Source organism: Gavialis gangeticus, unplaced genomic scaffold (genome assembly GCF_001723915.1).
Source record: "Gavialis gangeticus isolate Ggan-Ray unplaced genomic scaffold, GavGan_comp1, whole genome shotgun sequence".
Taxonomy (NCBI): domain Eukaryota; kingdom Metazoa; phylum Chordata; order Crocodylia; family Gavialidae; genus Gavialis; species Gavialis gangeticus.
Window position 1 is genome coordinate 120,921,634 of NW_017729025.1, and position 16,011 is coordinate 120,937,644.

At 42.4% G+C, this 16,011-nt stretch overlaps 1 protein-coding gene across 1 annotated transcript in view; it reads left to right on the forward strand.

Moving 5' to 3' along the window:
* The window catches only part of BBOX1 (gamma-butyrobetaine hydroxylase 1), a 93,469-nt gene that overhangs the window by 12,936 nt on the left and 64,522 nt on the right, over positions 1–16,011 (forward strand). Inside the window, exon 3 of the mRNA XM_019519490.1 lies at positions 1,785–1,899. Within this exon, the coding sequence (XP_019375035.1) occupies positions 1,785–1,899 (115 nt within the window). The remainder of the gene's footprint in view (positions 1–1,784; positions 1,900–16,011) is intronic.

Here is a 16,011-nt window from a genome sequence, read left to right on the forward strand (position 1 = left end):
TCATTTCCCTAAGCCCACCCTCCCTCTGTGTTTGTCTCCTTAACTTATAACCTCCCCCCACCAACCTTTGCTCCTTTATGGAATCACAGAGAAAAAATAGTCTAGTAGCCTATATACTGACTTTCTGATCAGTTTATGGTGTTAACTATTTAACCAGGGAGTTAATGGCATGTTCATACCCCACCCCCACCTTACTGGCCACCACAATTGGGTTTTTAGTGTAAAACTGACAACAGGGGGAAAAGGAAGAGGTAAGCAGAAGCAGCATTAACTCCCTGAGTTCTGGAGCAACTCTGAAATGACAGGATTAATACCAAGGTTTGAGGGTCATGCAGCCTGTGAGAAGCACCATGGTCCAGATCCAGCCCATGGGGCCCAACAAGTTTGATACCCCTGGTTTATATGGTTTGCCAAAGGTAACAGAAAAAATCCATGGAAGCACTAGGGCCAATGCTGAGGAATTTCTGGTTCCATGCTCTAAATTTTAGTGCTGTTATCTTTCTGAATTGTATTAAGTAAATTCCTATTTTAGCAGAAAGAAATGAGGTGCTATGAGATGCTAAGTGTATCAAGACCAGGGATTATATCTTTCTCTGTGTACTGCATGGCACAATGGGACGCCAATCCTAATTGAAGCTACTGAGTGCTACCAAAATACAAATTCATAATGGAGGTCAGTCACTGGCAGAGTCTGACCATTCAGCATATAGTGAACACAATTAGCTGCAATCAAGAGCACCAAAACAAAAAAGGCATGTAAACACGTTGGCTAGGGACAGAAATTAAATATAAACCAGTATAAGTGATCGGAAGCTGGTTCATATCATTAACATGACAGAAGTTCAGTGCACTTAAACCACTTTCAAAATGGCTGAAACTGGTTTAAGAGAAACCTGGATGGATGTAGTATCATACTTAACTGATTTAAGTTAAATTGATTTCTTGAACTTCTGTCCCAGATCCCCTCCACATTCAAATTAATTCACAGTCCTCCAGCATCCCAGGAGGCTTTGTACCTCCCCACAAACCCCCCACTCACAGGACGAGAGGGCTAGCCTTGGCCCAAGCTGCCTGTTCCAGCTGAGCTGGGGGCATGCTGTAGCACCCCACAGTTTCTGGCCTGGGCCACTGCAAGCATGTGGCTATATTTCCAGAATCAAAAGTGAATGTCTGTTCACTTGCTTATCGGTTCAATCTATGCAGCTTAGACTAACCTTCAAAGATTGAATTGATTCAGCCGCGGGCTTTTTGACTGTCTGTACTTAGCCTTTTAGAGAACTTGACACTTACAAATGAATAGTGTATATTTTAATTTTTCTCCCTTCCAGTCATCTTTTTCTCATCTTTCTCCTTCACTTCCTTGAAGTTGTCCCCATACTTCCCAAGTTGTTGTCATTCTCTTCCAACCTTTTCCTCATTGTCACACCTCATTAAAGCTTCTTCCCATTCACAGCATATTTGTTAAGCAGAGCATCCAGAATGAAGGCATCTAGCACAAGTCAGTGAATTCTATCACTTTTCCACTCTGTTGCTTTAAAAACTGATTTTTTTTTTAAAAGAGGGTTGGGGGGGAATGTGGCTGGTGCTCAGTTGAGCTTTTGAAAGTATTTGTAGTTGTTAAGTCAGCAGAAGTTGCCAGGAAGAGGCAAATAATTCCAATATATCTGATGACACATTTAATTCCTATTTCTAGGAGTCTGACTACATTTATATATTTTTGGGACTATTTCAGGTAGATCTTATTGATGATCTCATTCTTAATGCAGTTTATTTTATTGTATAAGGTGTATATTATATGGCCAAATGAACACACCAGTGAATTTGAGGCTGAATGGTTGAAGAAAAGGTGCTTTTCTGAACAAGCCAGAGCAAAAATGCGGGAAGAATTATTTTTGCCAGGTAGGAATCAAAACCAAATATATTATGCGTTTCTCAGAATGATATAGGCTATTACATATCTGAAGGACAGTGAATATATATGCTGCCCTTGTCTTATTTTTACGGAAAATTGAAATCCTAAAGGAATTCTAGTTGCAATGAAAAGGGTCATTTTATGCATTTATTTCTTTTTGTTTATTAATTAGTAACTGGCTCACCCACCAAAGATCCTATGCTAATGTTCAGGTCAAGTTCTCTTTATGTTGTGATGTCCAGCATTTGAATGTCACTCTTTAATGATGTGGTTATTATTCTCTCAAGAAAATAACTTCTGTGTCATGCTATAAAACATCATTCACACTTCTGTTGACATACTTGATGAAACTGGGATAGGTGCCCTGAGGGGCACCTATCCACGTGGTTCAACACGTTCTGATTAATCGAGTCTGCTGGAGCACTGTAATCAGAACATGTAGTGTGCTGCAGCATCTCATGTGTTCAGCATTCCCGTGCTTCATAATGGCAGCAGAGGTGCTTTAACTGATGCTCATTGAATAAACTTTAGTTAAAGGAGTCCTGCCACCATTTTGAAATACAGGACATTGAATCCATGAAATGCTGTGGGTATTTTCATTAGAGCAGCTCCCGAGAAGCACTCTAATTAAAAGGCACTCCCCACTAGCCCAGAGCATATGTAAAAGTGCCCTCAGTGACCACCGTTCCCTCTAAGCTACGCAGTGTGCGTGGCCACACAGGCACGCTCATGCCACGCTGCCAGGCACCTGTGCGGCCATGCACACCATGCAGCTTAGAGGGAACACTGTCAGGGACCACCCACAATAACTTTAGAGCACTGGGTTTGTCACAGTGCATGAATGCACCCATGAATGCCACGTGCCCCTGGAAGCTGGGGGGGGCACAATGAGCTCCCACATGTGGCAGCAGTACTGGCAGAGGCACGAGTGTGGCAGCAGTAAGTGGAGAGCTGCCACAGGCAGCTGCAGTGCTGTCGGGAGGGGGGGATGGCAAGCGCTGACCGACAACCTGCGACCACCCACAGATGCTGCTGGTGGTGTTGGCAGCAGGGGTGGGGAGGTGAGCGGTGACTGCCCACCAGCGCTGCCGGCAGTGTCGGTGGCGCCTTTTCATAGGGGGTGCACCACCATGCTTAGGGGGTGCATGTGCACCCGTGTGCACCCGCTACGCACCTTAACATCACTTTTTTCCTTGCCTGTTCTGTGTCTTTTAGTATAGAAAGTATTGAAGCTGACAAGAATTTTACTGTCACCTGTGATGATATCTCTTTGCAATAGTTCTGATCTATGGGAAAAGGGACTGGAATTGCATTAAGCATTAAGATGTATCAGTTACAAGGGGATTTTGCTGTATAAGAAAAGCAAACAAGATAGACCCGAGCTGAGAAATTCATCTCCGGATATGAATTGTCTCAAAATTTAGCAGATCAAAGGGTTGGTTGAGACATCTTTCTAAAACCAACTTAAGTAAAACTTTTGGAAGTTTTTAAACAATCATAGGAAGAAGGAAGGTGGTTTTGTTTAATTTTATTTTAGACAAATAGGGAAAAAAGAAAACAGCAAAGCATATGGGGCTTTAATATCTTCTGAATCAGACCTCTGTTCATCACAGAAGAGTGAGAATCAGGGAAACAGTCACAACTGGTTCTGTACGGTGGGTACACAAGAGTACTCTAATAGAGATCCTTTCCTTTCCATTAAATATCCCCTATATTGGAGTGGGGTGGAACAGCAGACGCAGGATCCCTCTCTGTCAGCTGTCTCTATCATCTGAGAGCCCCTCCAATCCCCCACCAGCAATAGAGTTCTCAGAAAGCTGTATATGGCAAAAATCCAGGTCATGGGGTCAATTGAATGATACAATGTGTCTGGCTCAAAATTGAGATTCTGGCCTATGTTGCAAAAGTATACCAAAACAACCAATGAATGCAGACACATTCTTGTTTGCGATTAGTTAGCAATAACAATTGCTGCAGGCAGATGGCCTAGTCAGGAAAACAAAACAAACTTCATTTTCTCATAATAGGTCCAATTTTTGTTTTCTGATGGGACATTTTCTCCTTGTCCTTTTGTCTGTACAGGTTTTAGATAGAACAAAGCAAACATTTTGAATATATTCATCCCCCATAGCTTAGGAAAATTTTATTTGCACTTTCTTTATAAGACAGTTTCAAGCATATACTAGCCCCTGGCAGCTGCAGATTGGGCAGCGGGGAGCTGTGTCCTGGACCCAGAGGCTGCCCCTAACTCATACCCCACAAATGCCTAGCTCCAGAATTGGGACTGTCCAGGGCCAATGCCAGCAATCAGAAATTTTTTGGCATTGGCCTCAGGCAGCCCTGGGTCCATTTTGAGATGTGGGGCTGCCTGATGCTGATGCCAACAATCAGCTAATTGTCAGCATTGGCTGGGCGGTCCTGGGTTTGGGACATATGCCTTGCATTCAATTTGAAGTGCCATACAAACTAGCCATAAGCTGTTCTCCATTATATATGGAACACTTTTGGATCTTGTTTGCTATTTTGTGGTGCCATAATTTGGTTGATATCTGACTTGGTGCAATTTACAGCACGATTAACATGTTCAGCACACTATAAATGCAATATTTGCCAGGACCTTATGATACTGAGTCTTGGTGAGGTCTAAGATTTTGCTTGCTTAGTTTTCAATCACCTGATCAAAGACAAACACTGTGGACCTCTGGACATTTTGTTATATTTGCACCTGAGATCAACCCAACCCAATCAAAACTTTCACAGCCTGATTTTTAAATCAACCAATGCACTCAACAATGTCATACATTATCTTCTTTCACAAGAGAGTGCATATAAGTTTTGTTCATTCCTGCTCCTTCCCTGTGTCTTTCTCAAACTTTTTGTTCTTTTTTACAGTATTTTACTCAAATACAGTAAAATAGCCTAAAAAATTTTTTATCTTAATAAACGAACATCTCCTTGTATACACATAATAACCTGTTTTGACTCAAAAGCTGTGGTGCAAAATCTGCCCATACAGATATTTTCATTCACTTCAGTAGACTCTTGGTCAAGTCATTACAAATTTTCAGAATGGGAAGACCATCTGCTAGAAGTTAACCTCTTGTTTTGCCATAGAAAATAAGTCTAGTTTCTCTTCTGTTTTCAGGAACTATTGCATCTTCCCAAGAACCACAGGCACAGGTAACCTAAGTCTGTGAAAAAATGGCAGCCATTTATGCAGCACTGATCCTCCTAAAGAGGTTGAATGCTTGGGCTGGGCAGGTTTTCAACAGTGACTGGATAGTCAGACATTAACAACTGATCGTTTTTCCTAATTTTATCCATGGGCAAACATGTCTTGTACATTCATCTCACACTGAAGCCCAAACCAGTCTCTGATTAACCACCCAATATTCTACCCCAAACTCATTTTCAACTTAAAGAAAGTACCTAAAATCCATACCTTAGGTGTCATGAAACATTTATGAAAATTATTTGGACAGGAAGCTATTTATCTGAATAGGAAGTTTCCAAGATATTTTTGTAGACTTTGGCCACTGTGTATAAACTAGATACCATTTTATTCAATGTCAAAGAGAATTAATAAAGTTCTCTGCAGCAGAGGATTTTAGATCTTATTGTACCAAGCCAAAGGTAGAATTGATACCTGGCCTATGATTTTCCCAGTACAGAAGTCTGTTTTCAGTTACCTGAGATATACTATAGCTGCTGTGTGCTGTTATGTACACACATTTACATTGCACAAGACATGGAACTTGGTATCGAAATATAATGCTTTCTGTAGAAGACCAGTTCTGCAGTCCTTTTTTGATCAGGCCCCACTCCAAAAAAATCTAAAACTGTTTATAAAGGTTTCTAAATAAAGTTGTATAAATAATTAAATAATTGTATTGATAGAGACAATGACACTGACCAATGAGCTGACTTTATGTTGCTTTGTGGAATAGAAGAATGCGGGGCAGATTTACACCTTTCAGAGCCCCTGTACAGATTCAGGTAAAGCATGGTGGGATCTAATGCATGATCCACACAGTCGCACCTCCTGCTATAAGGCGTGATTGTGGGGTCACTCATTAGATTCCATTGTGCTTTATTTCCAGTTCAGGGGAAGCCTAATCCTGGGCTCACGCTATACCAGCTAGAAGCAGGCTGCTGTGGCTGGAAGCCCCCATACACCCCCATGTCTGGGAGATCACAGCTGCTGTGTTCTCCCAGCCATGGGGCACCCCACATACCCCCATGACTGGGAGGTCATAGCAGCTGTGGTCTCCCAGCCGTGAGGTGTCACCTAGGGCTGAGAGATTACAACAGCTGTGATCTTCCAGCCATGGGGGGCACTCCACACACCCCCATGGCTGGGAGACTGCAGCTACTACAGTGTCCCAGCTGCAGGGCACCCCACACACCCCTGAGATTGGGAGATCACAGCAGCACCCTGCTGCTGGGATTCAGAGTCTGCAACTGCCAGGTGTTGCTGGGGCTGAGAGTGCCCTCTGCTGTGGGACCCCAAGCCTCTGTTGGACATAGTGCACCCCTGTGGCTGGGAGCCTGGTCAGCTGACAGGGCCCCCAGCCGCAGGAGTAGACCTTGCTACATGTGTGAATTAAAGCCGGATAGAAATCAACTATTAAGTTATTACACATTTTCCAGCAATAACTTTATAACTGGTTGGAATTTTTTATGGCATGATAGTTAATTTGTATATGTCTAAATTAATTGTGCAGTTAACCTGGTAATTAAATTAATTGTGCAATTAACCTGGTAATTGTGTGATACCGGTAATGTGTAGAAAGAGCCATAAGCTCACTCAATGAGATGTATATGCTTTTGTAAGCAGCAGCTTGCTTCATCAGACTGCAAAGGCATGTTTTCGTAATGTCGTTCTGCACTTCAGGCTGTTCTAGGATAGGAGACGGTGAGTTACAACTACTAGCTTATTTTCATGTTTCTCACATTCGCAAATTGAGGCTTTCCTTACAAAATAATGAGATCTGCTTTCAAAACATTCTGTTTGTGTATCATCATAAATCCCAAATAACTCTTTTGAAGCTATTGGAGACACTGCAGAATATGTTCTTAAGATTAGAATTAGGGCCCACTGATATAATATTACATATAGCTGTCTCTCCTACCAATTCCATATAGTTAGTCTAATCCCTAACCAGCCAGGCTTAGTTAGTGGTTAACCTCTACTGCTGACATTATGACAACTGTGACATATTTTGATAAGTGGTTATTTAGTTTTGGTGTTAGGCAAATGGGTTGTCTCTCTGATAAATAATTATTGGTCAGGAATATTTCTTATTCCAAAAACTAGATGTCAAAAATATTTCAAATAATAGACGGGAACACATCAGATTAATTTAATGTTATGGATTTACTGAAGTAAATTGAGTATGATAAAACTGTTTTGGGCCAAATTTCTCCTTAATGATGTATGCATTTTGTCTCATTTATATATAATAGACTCTTTACTGGCTAACTGATCCTGAATTAGCATTCAAACAGAAAGACAGTAAAGAAATTATCTGTCTATGCTGTGCTTTAGGGCGTAAACAGAAGTGACAATTTTTGTCTGATCTGGCCCCAAAAAGCAGTCTACACCCATGACCAAACAGAAGTGCACAGCTGCAGACTGCTTTAAAAGGGCCCAATCCCACAAAAATCTGAACCCTTATTGCATGAGGGTTCAGATGAACACACTCCAAAACCAAGTGCATTCTGTAACTTGTGTCTGCGGAGATCCCAGCCTGTGACTGTTTTCAGAATGGGAGGAGAGAAAGGGAGCAAAAGGGAGTTTGGTCTGGGGTTTTCTCAGCTGGAACTGGAGGGTGACACCAACTGGGGAACCTCAACAATGAGCTCCCCCTGTCCCTTTTCCCTCCTTCCATTCTGAAAACAGCATCTGGCCTGGGAGTGGGGAGTGCCATTGCTATGGAGACTGGGTTGCAGGCTCCTGGTAAGCAGCTGGAATCCCCGACTCCCAGATCCAGCAGCAAATGTCTTTTGGGCCCAGGGGATTGTTGCAGCTCATAGCGCTTCCTGCAAAGCGCTATAAGTTGCAATGGGAAGCTGCTGTTCTGTCTGTGCTCTTAGAAGTCTGGCAGTACTTGAAAGGGTAGAGAGTTCATCCAGTATCCCATGAGGCCTCAACATATGTGCTGTTCACATGCAACAGCTAACCTATTCTATCCCACTCTTAGTGCATTCCTACAACAGGTCCGTGTGGGAGGATGCCTGTAAAATCCCTTATCCCTTTTGTAGCCTACTTTGGGATGAAAAACATGCAATAACAAAAACAACAGTGTTGATATGGAGGGGTTTTGGCTTGGGTTGGTTTCTGACGGCTGTTTTCTCCCTCTAATCTTGGTTTGTATGGTTCTTTGCCCTATTAATCTATCTTCTTAATCTATCTTCTCCCTCATTAAATCCCCACTTCACATACATACATACTTTGTGACATTATATTCACTGCTGCCTTTTTCTGTCTCCCAAATCTCAGATGCAGTAGTTGAAGGACACTCAGTATTCCATAGAAACTATATGGATAGGGGGTTTTGTTTTCTGTTATTTAGTTTAGCCTGCATCTACTTCTTTTTCAGAGACCTAAAGAAGGGCACTTCATGGTCAAAAGCTTATCCAACACCTCTCCCAACTCCAGAGCTGATCTAAAAAAAGATATCATAAAAACACCATTCCCTCTTATACATTTCCTGGACCATCATGGCAACAATACTTCAACCCTAGTGTGTAAATTTAGGGGTCCCCCCCATGTTACATTTATCATATTTAATGTGTTAATATCATGATAAATTGTAAACATGAACACGTTAAGCAATTTATTATGTAATAAAAATGGTGAACTAGCCACAAATATGTTAATCATTAATTGTGGATTATCTGTGTGGCTGGTTTGTATGATAATTTAATTTGACTATGTGACACATCAGTTAAAAGGACACACCAGGAGCCTGAATATCACTGGCAGCATTTACCTGTACCATTTGACCATGACAGAACCAAAGCTCCTGCCATGGCATGGGTGAAGTCTGCCATGAAACACTGCCAAGGCCCTCCACCACCAAGGCACCGCCACTGCTGGGGGACATTGATAGTGCTCTTGTCCCCCTGCAGGCCATAAGTTGCCAGCCCCTGCCCTCACTTGCCACAGGTAAAGCAGGGGAACCAAGGGGAAGGTAAATCGGGGAGACAAGGGCACTATCAATGACCTGCCACTGTTTATTCTATTACAAGCTTCTAATTTTGGCAAATGTATCTCTGAATTGCAGAGATACCAAGGCCCAGATTTTGAAATATCAAAATGCAAAAATTTGCAAACAAATATGTACCCTAAACACATGCAACACTTTTGAATCATATTTTCAAGTCAAGCGATCATGCACACAGAAGGATATATTGCATCTTATCTGTAAGCATGTTCATCAGGGTGTCATGTATACTCAAATCAGACATGCAGAAACTATGTTTGCATCAGGAACTTTGTGCCTTTCCAACATATTTGAGATAAATATCTACAGATTATGGCAATCCTTCCAATCCATCTAGCACCAGTGGGCACCTAGACACATGTCCAATGCCTGCTCTGATGCATGCTAATTAGCTGATGCATCAAAGCAGACTCAGTTAATCAAGTTTGCGGAATCTATCAGCCTCATGTATTCAGCATCCCCATGCTTCAGAATGGCAGAGGGGCGCTTTAACTAAAGCTTGTTTGATGAGCTATAGTTAAAGCGTCCCCACCGCCACTTAAAAAACTATTAGGAAAAAACCACCACTATTAGGAAAAAACATAATGTTTCAGACTTTTCTGTCTTTACTTGGATTTTACAAGGATTTATTCCCTTGAACTGATGATGAACTCATCAGGTTGACCACCCATTTTTAATTTAGAAACAATTACTTTACATGACTAAAACAGAAGGAAAACTCTGACTGAATGCCAACCACTCATTCAGATGTAAAAGTTCTCAAATTTTATCATCAGGAATTTGAGGGAAAGGGGGGGGGAGGGGAAGGGGGACAGTGCCTTTTTTGTTGTTGTTCTCCCAACAAAATTAAAGTACTCTTTATTCAGAATACAAGCAACATGAAGAGATGGAATTACAGTTTCCCTGACCTTGCTTGTTCCAGGGGGATCTCTGTTATGCCTGCTAATTAGTGCTATGTACACATTTGCTGCCGGAGTATACATCATTGTATAATAACAAAAAGTAGGACCACTTGGTCATTTCATAGAAACCACCAATCAGCCATTAAAAAGTAATTTTCCATTATCTCTTACCTGAGACGCAGTGGGGTTTCTTCCTCTGGTTGCTGAGAGACATTATCTTGAACTATGGACCAGTGGTCATATCTGTCATCGCAATTCCTATGCTCTGTGAACTGATAAAGTACAAGTGAAAGGCTCTGTAGCTCTTTAAAAAAAACAACCTCATGTCTGTTTTTTATTAGTCATAACATAATTGGGTTTGTAAGTCATGAATGAGCTCTGTTGGACTGTATTTTAGTTCCTTATGAAAGGTTCAGCTATTCATTTTTACTGTAAATGGTCTGAAAAACGAACAGTTTTTTTTAATACAGTAATTTCAGCTCTGCCATGAAAGAAGTGGAAGTCAAGACTGTCAAAGAATTAATGGTTCTTCTTTAACATTTCCTCACTATGCAGCTGTTATAATCTGTATCCTTCAATACTACCTTACAGTAGCAAAATGGAAACTATATTGACTATGATTCAGGAGTGGAAAAATGTGCTATGCTGACATGATAGAATAATGAGTATTGTGAACAGGATTGCTTACCACCAGGAAATATTGGCAAAGAACAGGATCCCTGTTTAATCGATTCTCGAGCTTTAGATTTTTTTTTTTAATAAAGCAGAATAATGTCCCTGGGTTCAATATGTGGGAGTGTATCTTGTGCAAGCTACAATTGTACGACACATTTTATTATGTAATATTTTAATTATATATTTTTGATGAAGCACTTAAGTCTTTTAACCTCACAGCATTTCTTTAATTTCATAGTATAAAAATACTGAACTCTATATACAGATCTCTCCCTTTCCAGACTGCTAAGAGTTGAAGAGCAGATGTTTTAGCTAAACGTAAGGTAGGGGTCTTTTCCTATGGAAGGGGAGGTGAAGAGGAAAACATGCCTGCACAGATACCTGTTTAGTTCTTCCTCTGTCATTTATCTTTCTCTTGTCCCATTTTGGAACCACCCAATTTGCAAGTGTCCTGAAGATGCTGGTGTCTTGGACTTAAGAAATAACTATAGTGAGTGGGAAAAGGTAGTAACAACCCAGAGCTGTATTAACTTTCAACCCACACCTCCATGGGACAAAAGGGAGAGATAATGAGCATCCATCCTACCTCCAGTTCACCTAGTACTTCCTTTAACCATGCCTATTTTCTGTCCTCTTCTCCATGTAAAATTTTCTGTAGAGATAAAAGTTTATTCCAAGTAAGTTAGGAAGAGCCACCTTTTCTTCTGTCCAGGTACTATATATACCATGGTGGTATCGCAGTAGAGTAGCCTTTCTGTTATATATTCTGTATTAGGAATGCTCAGCCCCTGGCCCACCGGTCAGATGCAGCCTGTGTGATCTGTCTCACTGGGTTCCCCACGGGTTCAGAAATTTGGTCAGGATGGAGCAGTGACAATTAACGTTGCCATCACACTGCCAGTGCCAAATTATCAAGCCCCTCAGGCCAGGTGGCATAGGGCTGTGCACAAGATCCCACTGGCACAATGAGAGCTGGCAATAGGAACTAAGGCTGGGGTAGCAGGCTTTATTCAGTATGTGCGGGGTTAGGGCTGGAACCAGGGTAGCAGGTAGTGTCAGGGGTATTCTCCTAATAGCAGACACAGTGGTTTTTGAGAATCTGGCTATAGAATACAGCATTTTTGGTGGGTTTGGGATGATTAGTAGTTTTATGGAGGTAAGTGTATGGGTTTTCTATATGCAGTTGTTTAGGGTGCCATTTGGGATGTTGACTGTGGTATTCAGAAAGTTGACATCACTGTAAGTGTATTCTAGAGGGAATTGTAGTTCTTGACTTTGTGGTATTAAATCCAGATTCATGTGTTTCTGTTCAGTCCAGAGGCTGAAAGCATCATCTGTGTATCATTGGTTTAATGCAGGTTCAGTGGTACACTTTTCTAAAAAAATCTTTTTCAAGGTGGTTCATAAAGAGGTTGGTCTTTTGGGCACAGGGTCTATGAGAGGGAGGAAACTGACGTACAGTTGTGCTGGGCTCCTAAGCTCAGTGATCCCCCCCCAAATTATGACAATTGCAAATAACGTATATGTAAATATAGTAGAAGTATGATCTCTAGAAATGTATTTAAAAACTTGGGAATTCAGCTGAGAATTCAAATAAAATTCTTCCATTTCTTGCTTTCAAAATTGATCCCCTCCCTCCTATTCCTCAAATTTACCAGGCCCCTCTCACAAACCCTGTTGAGGACGTTTTAAATATAGATAAGCGCATTCCATACGTAAGGACACAGCCTTTGTTTAGGCTGACACACTTTAACAGAATACAATGAATTTGTGAAGTGCATCTGTTCTAAATAATAGTCCAGCAGTTCAACTATAAAACGTAGCATGATTGTTAGCCAGTTTCTTCTTTGTTAATGATAAAAACATTTATTAAACATGCAGCCTTTAGCTGGTATTTAAGTACTCTGGGTTACTCCCAATTTTGGGTAACTTTTTACTGTAAGTGAATCATTTTCTGTTAGCTGTAGCTTTAAAGAGCCTTTTTTCCCGTCTCTTTCTCTCCCTAGATAAAGTGCCTGTTGGGTATTCAGAAAGTCTAAAAAAGCTTATGAAAACAGCTGAATGTAACACAATTAATGTAACAAATTTAGGGCCTAAGCTCTCAAACTTCTCAAGTCTTTAGAAGATCTGACTTCTAAATATGAAGGCCCTGATTCAGCAGCATGTCATAAAGCCTTTGAACATAGACAAAACAGAGAACATTTAAATTCAAAAGGAAAAGCATTTGAAAGACTACTAAACAAAGTGTGACAGTTTTGTAACAGATGTGAGTTTTCAATCTGTACTAGATTTTCATCATCTAAATTTCTGCCATTGTTGCTAACCATTCAGCTCCACCACTATTGGTAACAGCGGGGATTTACTGTAGACAAAGTGAGCCATTGGTATAGTATGGCACTTTTACACATGCTCCAGGGGTGGGAAAAGCAGGGCCACTCTAATTAAAGTACCGCAGTGTCTCATGTATCAGCATCCCCATGCTCCAAAATGGCAGCAGGATGCTGCTGGACCACGGTAATTGCCAGGCTCCAGCAGACTTAATTAATCAAACTTTCTTCGATTTCTTTTTATGATCAGGTCACAAAGTCCCTGGACAAGGGTGTTGGGGTGGATGTCGTCTTCCTGGACTTTAAGAAGGCGTTTGACATGGTTTCCCACCACATTCTCTTAAAAAAACTCGGTGACTGTGACATTGATGCCTACACAGTCAGGTGGGTGGCAAATTGGTTAGATGGTCACACCCAGAGAGTGGTGGTGGATGGGTCATTTTTGACCTGGAGGGATGCAGGCAGTAGAGTCCCCCAGGGCTCAGTCCTGGGGTCTGTACTGTTCAACATCTTTATCAGTGGTCTGGATGTGGGTGTGGAATGCACGTTGTCCAAATTCACTGATGACACCAACTTGTGGGGCGAGGTGGGCACACTGGAGGGGAAGGACAGAATCCAGCTAGATCTAGACAAATTACAGAGGTGGGCGGATGAGACTAGGATGGAATTTAATGTGGACAAGTGCAAGGTGCTGCATCTAGGGAGAAGGAATCAGCAGCACACCTATAGGCTGGGGAACACCCTTCTTGTCAACACGATGGCAGAAAGGGATCTTGGCATCATTGCTGACTCCAGGATGAACATGAGCCGCCAGTGCAAGTAAGGCTAACCGCACCTTGTCGTGCATCTACAGATGCATCACAAGCAGGTTCAGGGAGGTGATCCTTCCCCTCTATGCAACATTGGTCAAGCCACAGTTGGAGTACTGCATCCAGTTCTGGAGGAATGTGGCTAGCATTGAGAGGGTCCAGAGGAGAGCCACTCACATGATCAAGGGGCAGCGGGGCAGGCCCTATGAAGAGAGGCTAAAGGGCCTGAACCTATTCAGCCTCCACAAGAGAAGGCTGAGAGGGGATCTGGTGGCCACTTACAAACTCACCAGGGGAAACCAGTGGGAATTGAGGGTGGCTCCGTTCCCCCCAGGCACCACCTGAGTTACTAAAATTGTTAGAGAAAAGGTTCAGGAGACATTACTTTACAGTTAGGGCTGCCAGGCTCTGGAATGGGCTCCCAAGTGAAGTGGTGCACTCTCCTACCTTGCGGGGCTTCAAGAGGAGGCTGGACAGATATTTGGCTGGAGTGATATGACCCCAGCACTCGTTTCTGCCCAGGGCAGGAGGTCGGAACTGATGATCTGTTTAGGTCCCTTCTGACCCTAAGCACTATGGTACTAACCTCTCCCGAAAAAGGGGGCTTTCACACCTTGCAGGAGATTGCTCATGGAGATATAACAACAACCTCATGCTGCTGGAAGGGAAAGGAGAGCCAGGACAAACTTCTCAATTTGGAGCTACAGTTAAAATCCAGACACATTTTCCACCACTGGAAAGACCTGTTAACCTAACAAATAGTGCTTGAAATACATGAATATGTGCATGCTTAATTTTGATTAACATAGGTAATGGAAGTATTTATTAAAAAGATTGTTAGAAAGATTAGAAAGGAAAACATATCTAACTTAAATATCCCATCAACTTTCATATGATGTACCTGCACCAACACAAGAAAATCTGTGGGTATAAAAGGAACTGGGATGTTTTACAGGATGTTCTTGGCAGGTCAGTCAGTACAGTCAAGGATATTTTAATTTTGAGGCTAAGGTAAATTTTTATAGAGGGAAAAATAGAAAGCATTCATGGGTGGGTGGGTGTGCATATATTTGTATGCGTCTATAAAAATTATTTTTTTTTAACTTGTGAAGGGATATATGGTGAGTTAAAAACACTAGAGTAGTTAGAAAAGGCACTGGAATGATTTCACTAAGAAATTTAATGAGGTGAGATTATATTTCTCCTCAAGGATTATACTGTTTTTCATTTTGTGAAATAATTTTGAGAAAGTCAGCTACTTGTCAGTCATGTCACAGTTTCTTTGAAACACAGGGTCGAATATAAAAGATGGTCTGTATGGACAGCTTGTATTAGGATGTGTGTTGTATATCTTGGACTGTCTTTCTAATGTAGCTTAAGACAGGAATAAGAAATGCTAGTTGTGGCTGGAAATTTGCAAACCTTGCAAATGTTGAAAATTGTTATAACTACATTCTGTAGTCTCTTTGCTCTGTGCAGCTAATGACCACTCTGTATTCTGTACCAGCCACTAGGCCTATGCGAAACAGCTAGTATTCGCTTTGGATTCAGATTCGGGGGGCAGTGATTTGATTCAGTGATTTAAATCACAGTCCCTGATTGATTGGGCTGAATCTGATTCTGAGATTCAGCTGCTGCTGAATCAGCCGAATCTCTGACCCACACAGGCCCCATCCCCTGCCCGCTCTCCCAGCCCCACATGGCCCCAGCTCCCAGCTCTTTGAAAAAAAGAAGCCCCACTCACCGACTCCTGTCCTCTTGCTGCCCCACACCACATGGGGGGCTCTGCTACAAGCCCCCAACCCCTGCCGCTCTCCCAGCCCCCCCATGGCTGCCCCACCTGCCCCAGCTCCTGGCCCTTTAAAAAAAAACAAAAACCTGACTCACTAGCTGCTGCCTGCTGGGAGGCAATCCCTGCTGCCCTCCCACTGCCCCATGTTGCATGGGGGGGTCTTCCATGAGCCCCCCCAAGCCCCAAGGCCACTGCAGCAGCCAGTAAGTCTGGGCTTTTTTGGGTTTTTTTTTAAAGGGCCAGGAGCTGGGGCAAGCAGGACAGCCATGGGGGTGGGGAGATGGGACAGCAGGTGGAGGGCATTCAGGGGGGCTGGGGGAGCAGGTAGGGGATGGGGCCTGGCAGAGGTCCCCCCATGGTCCCCT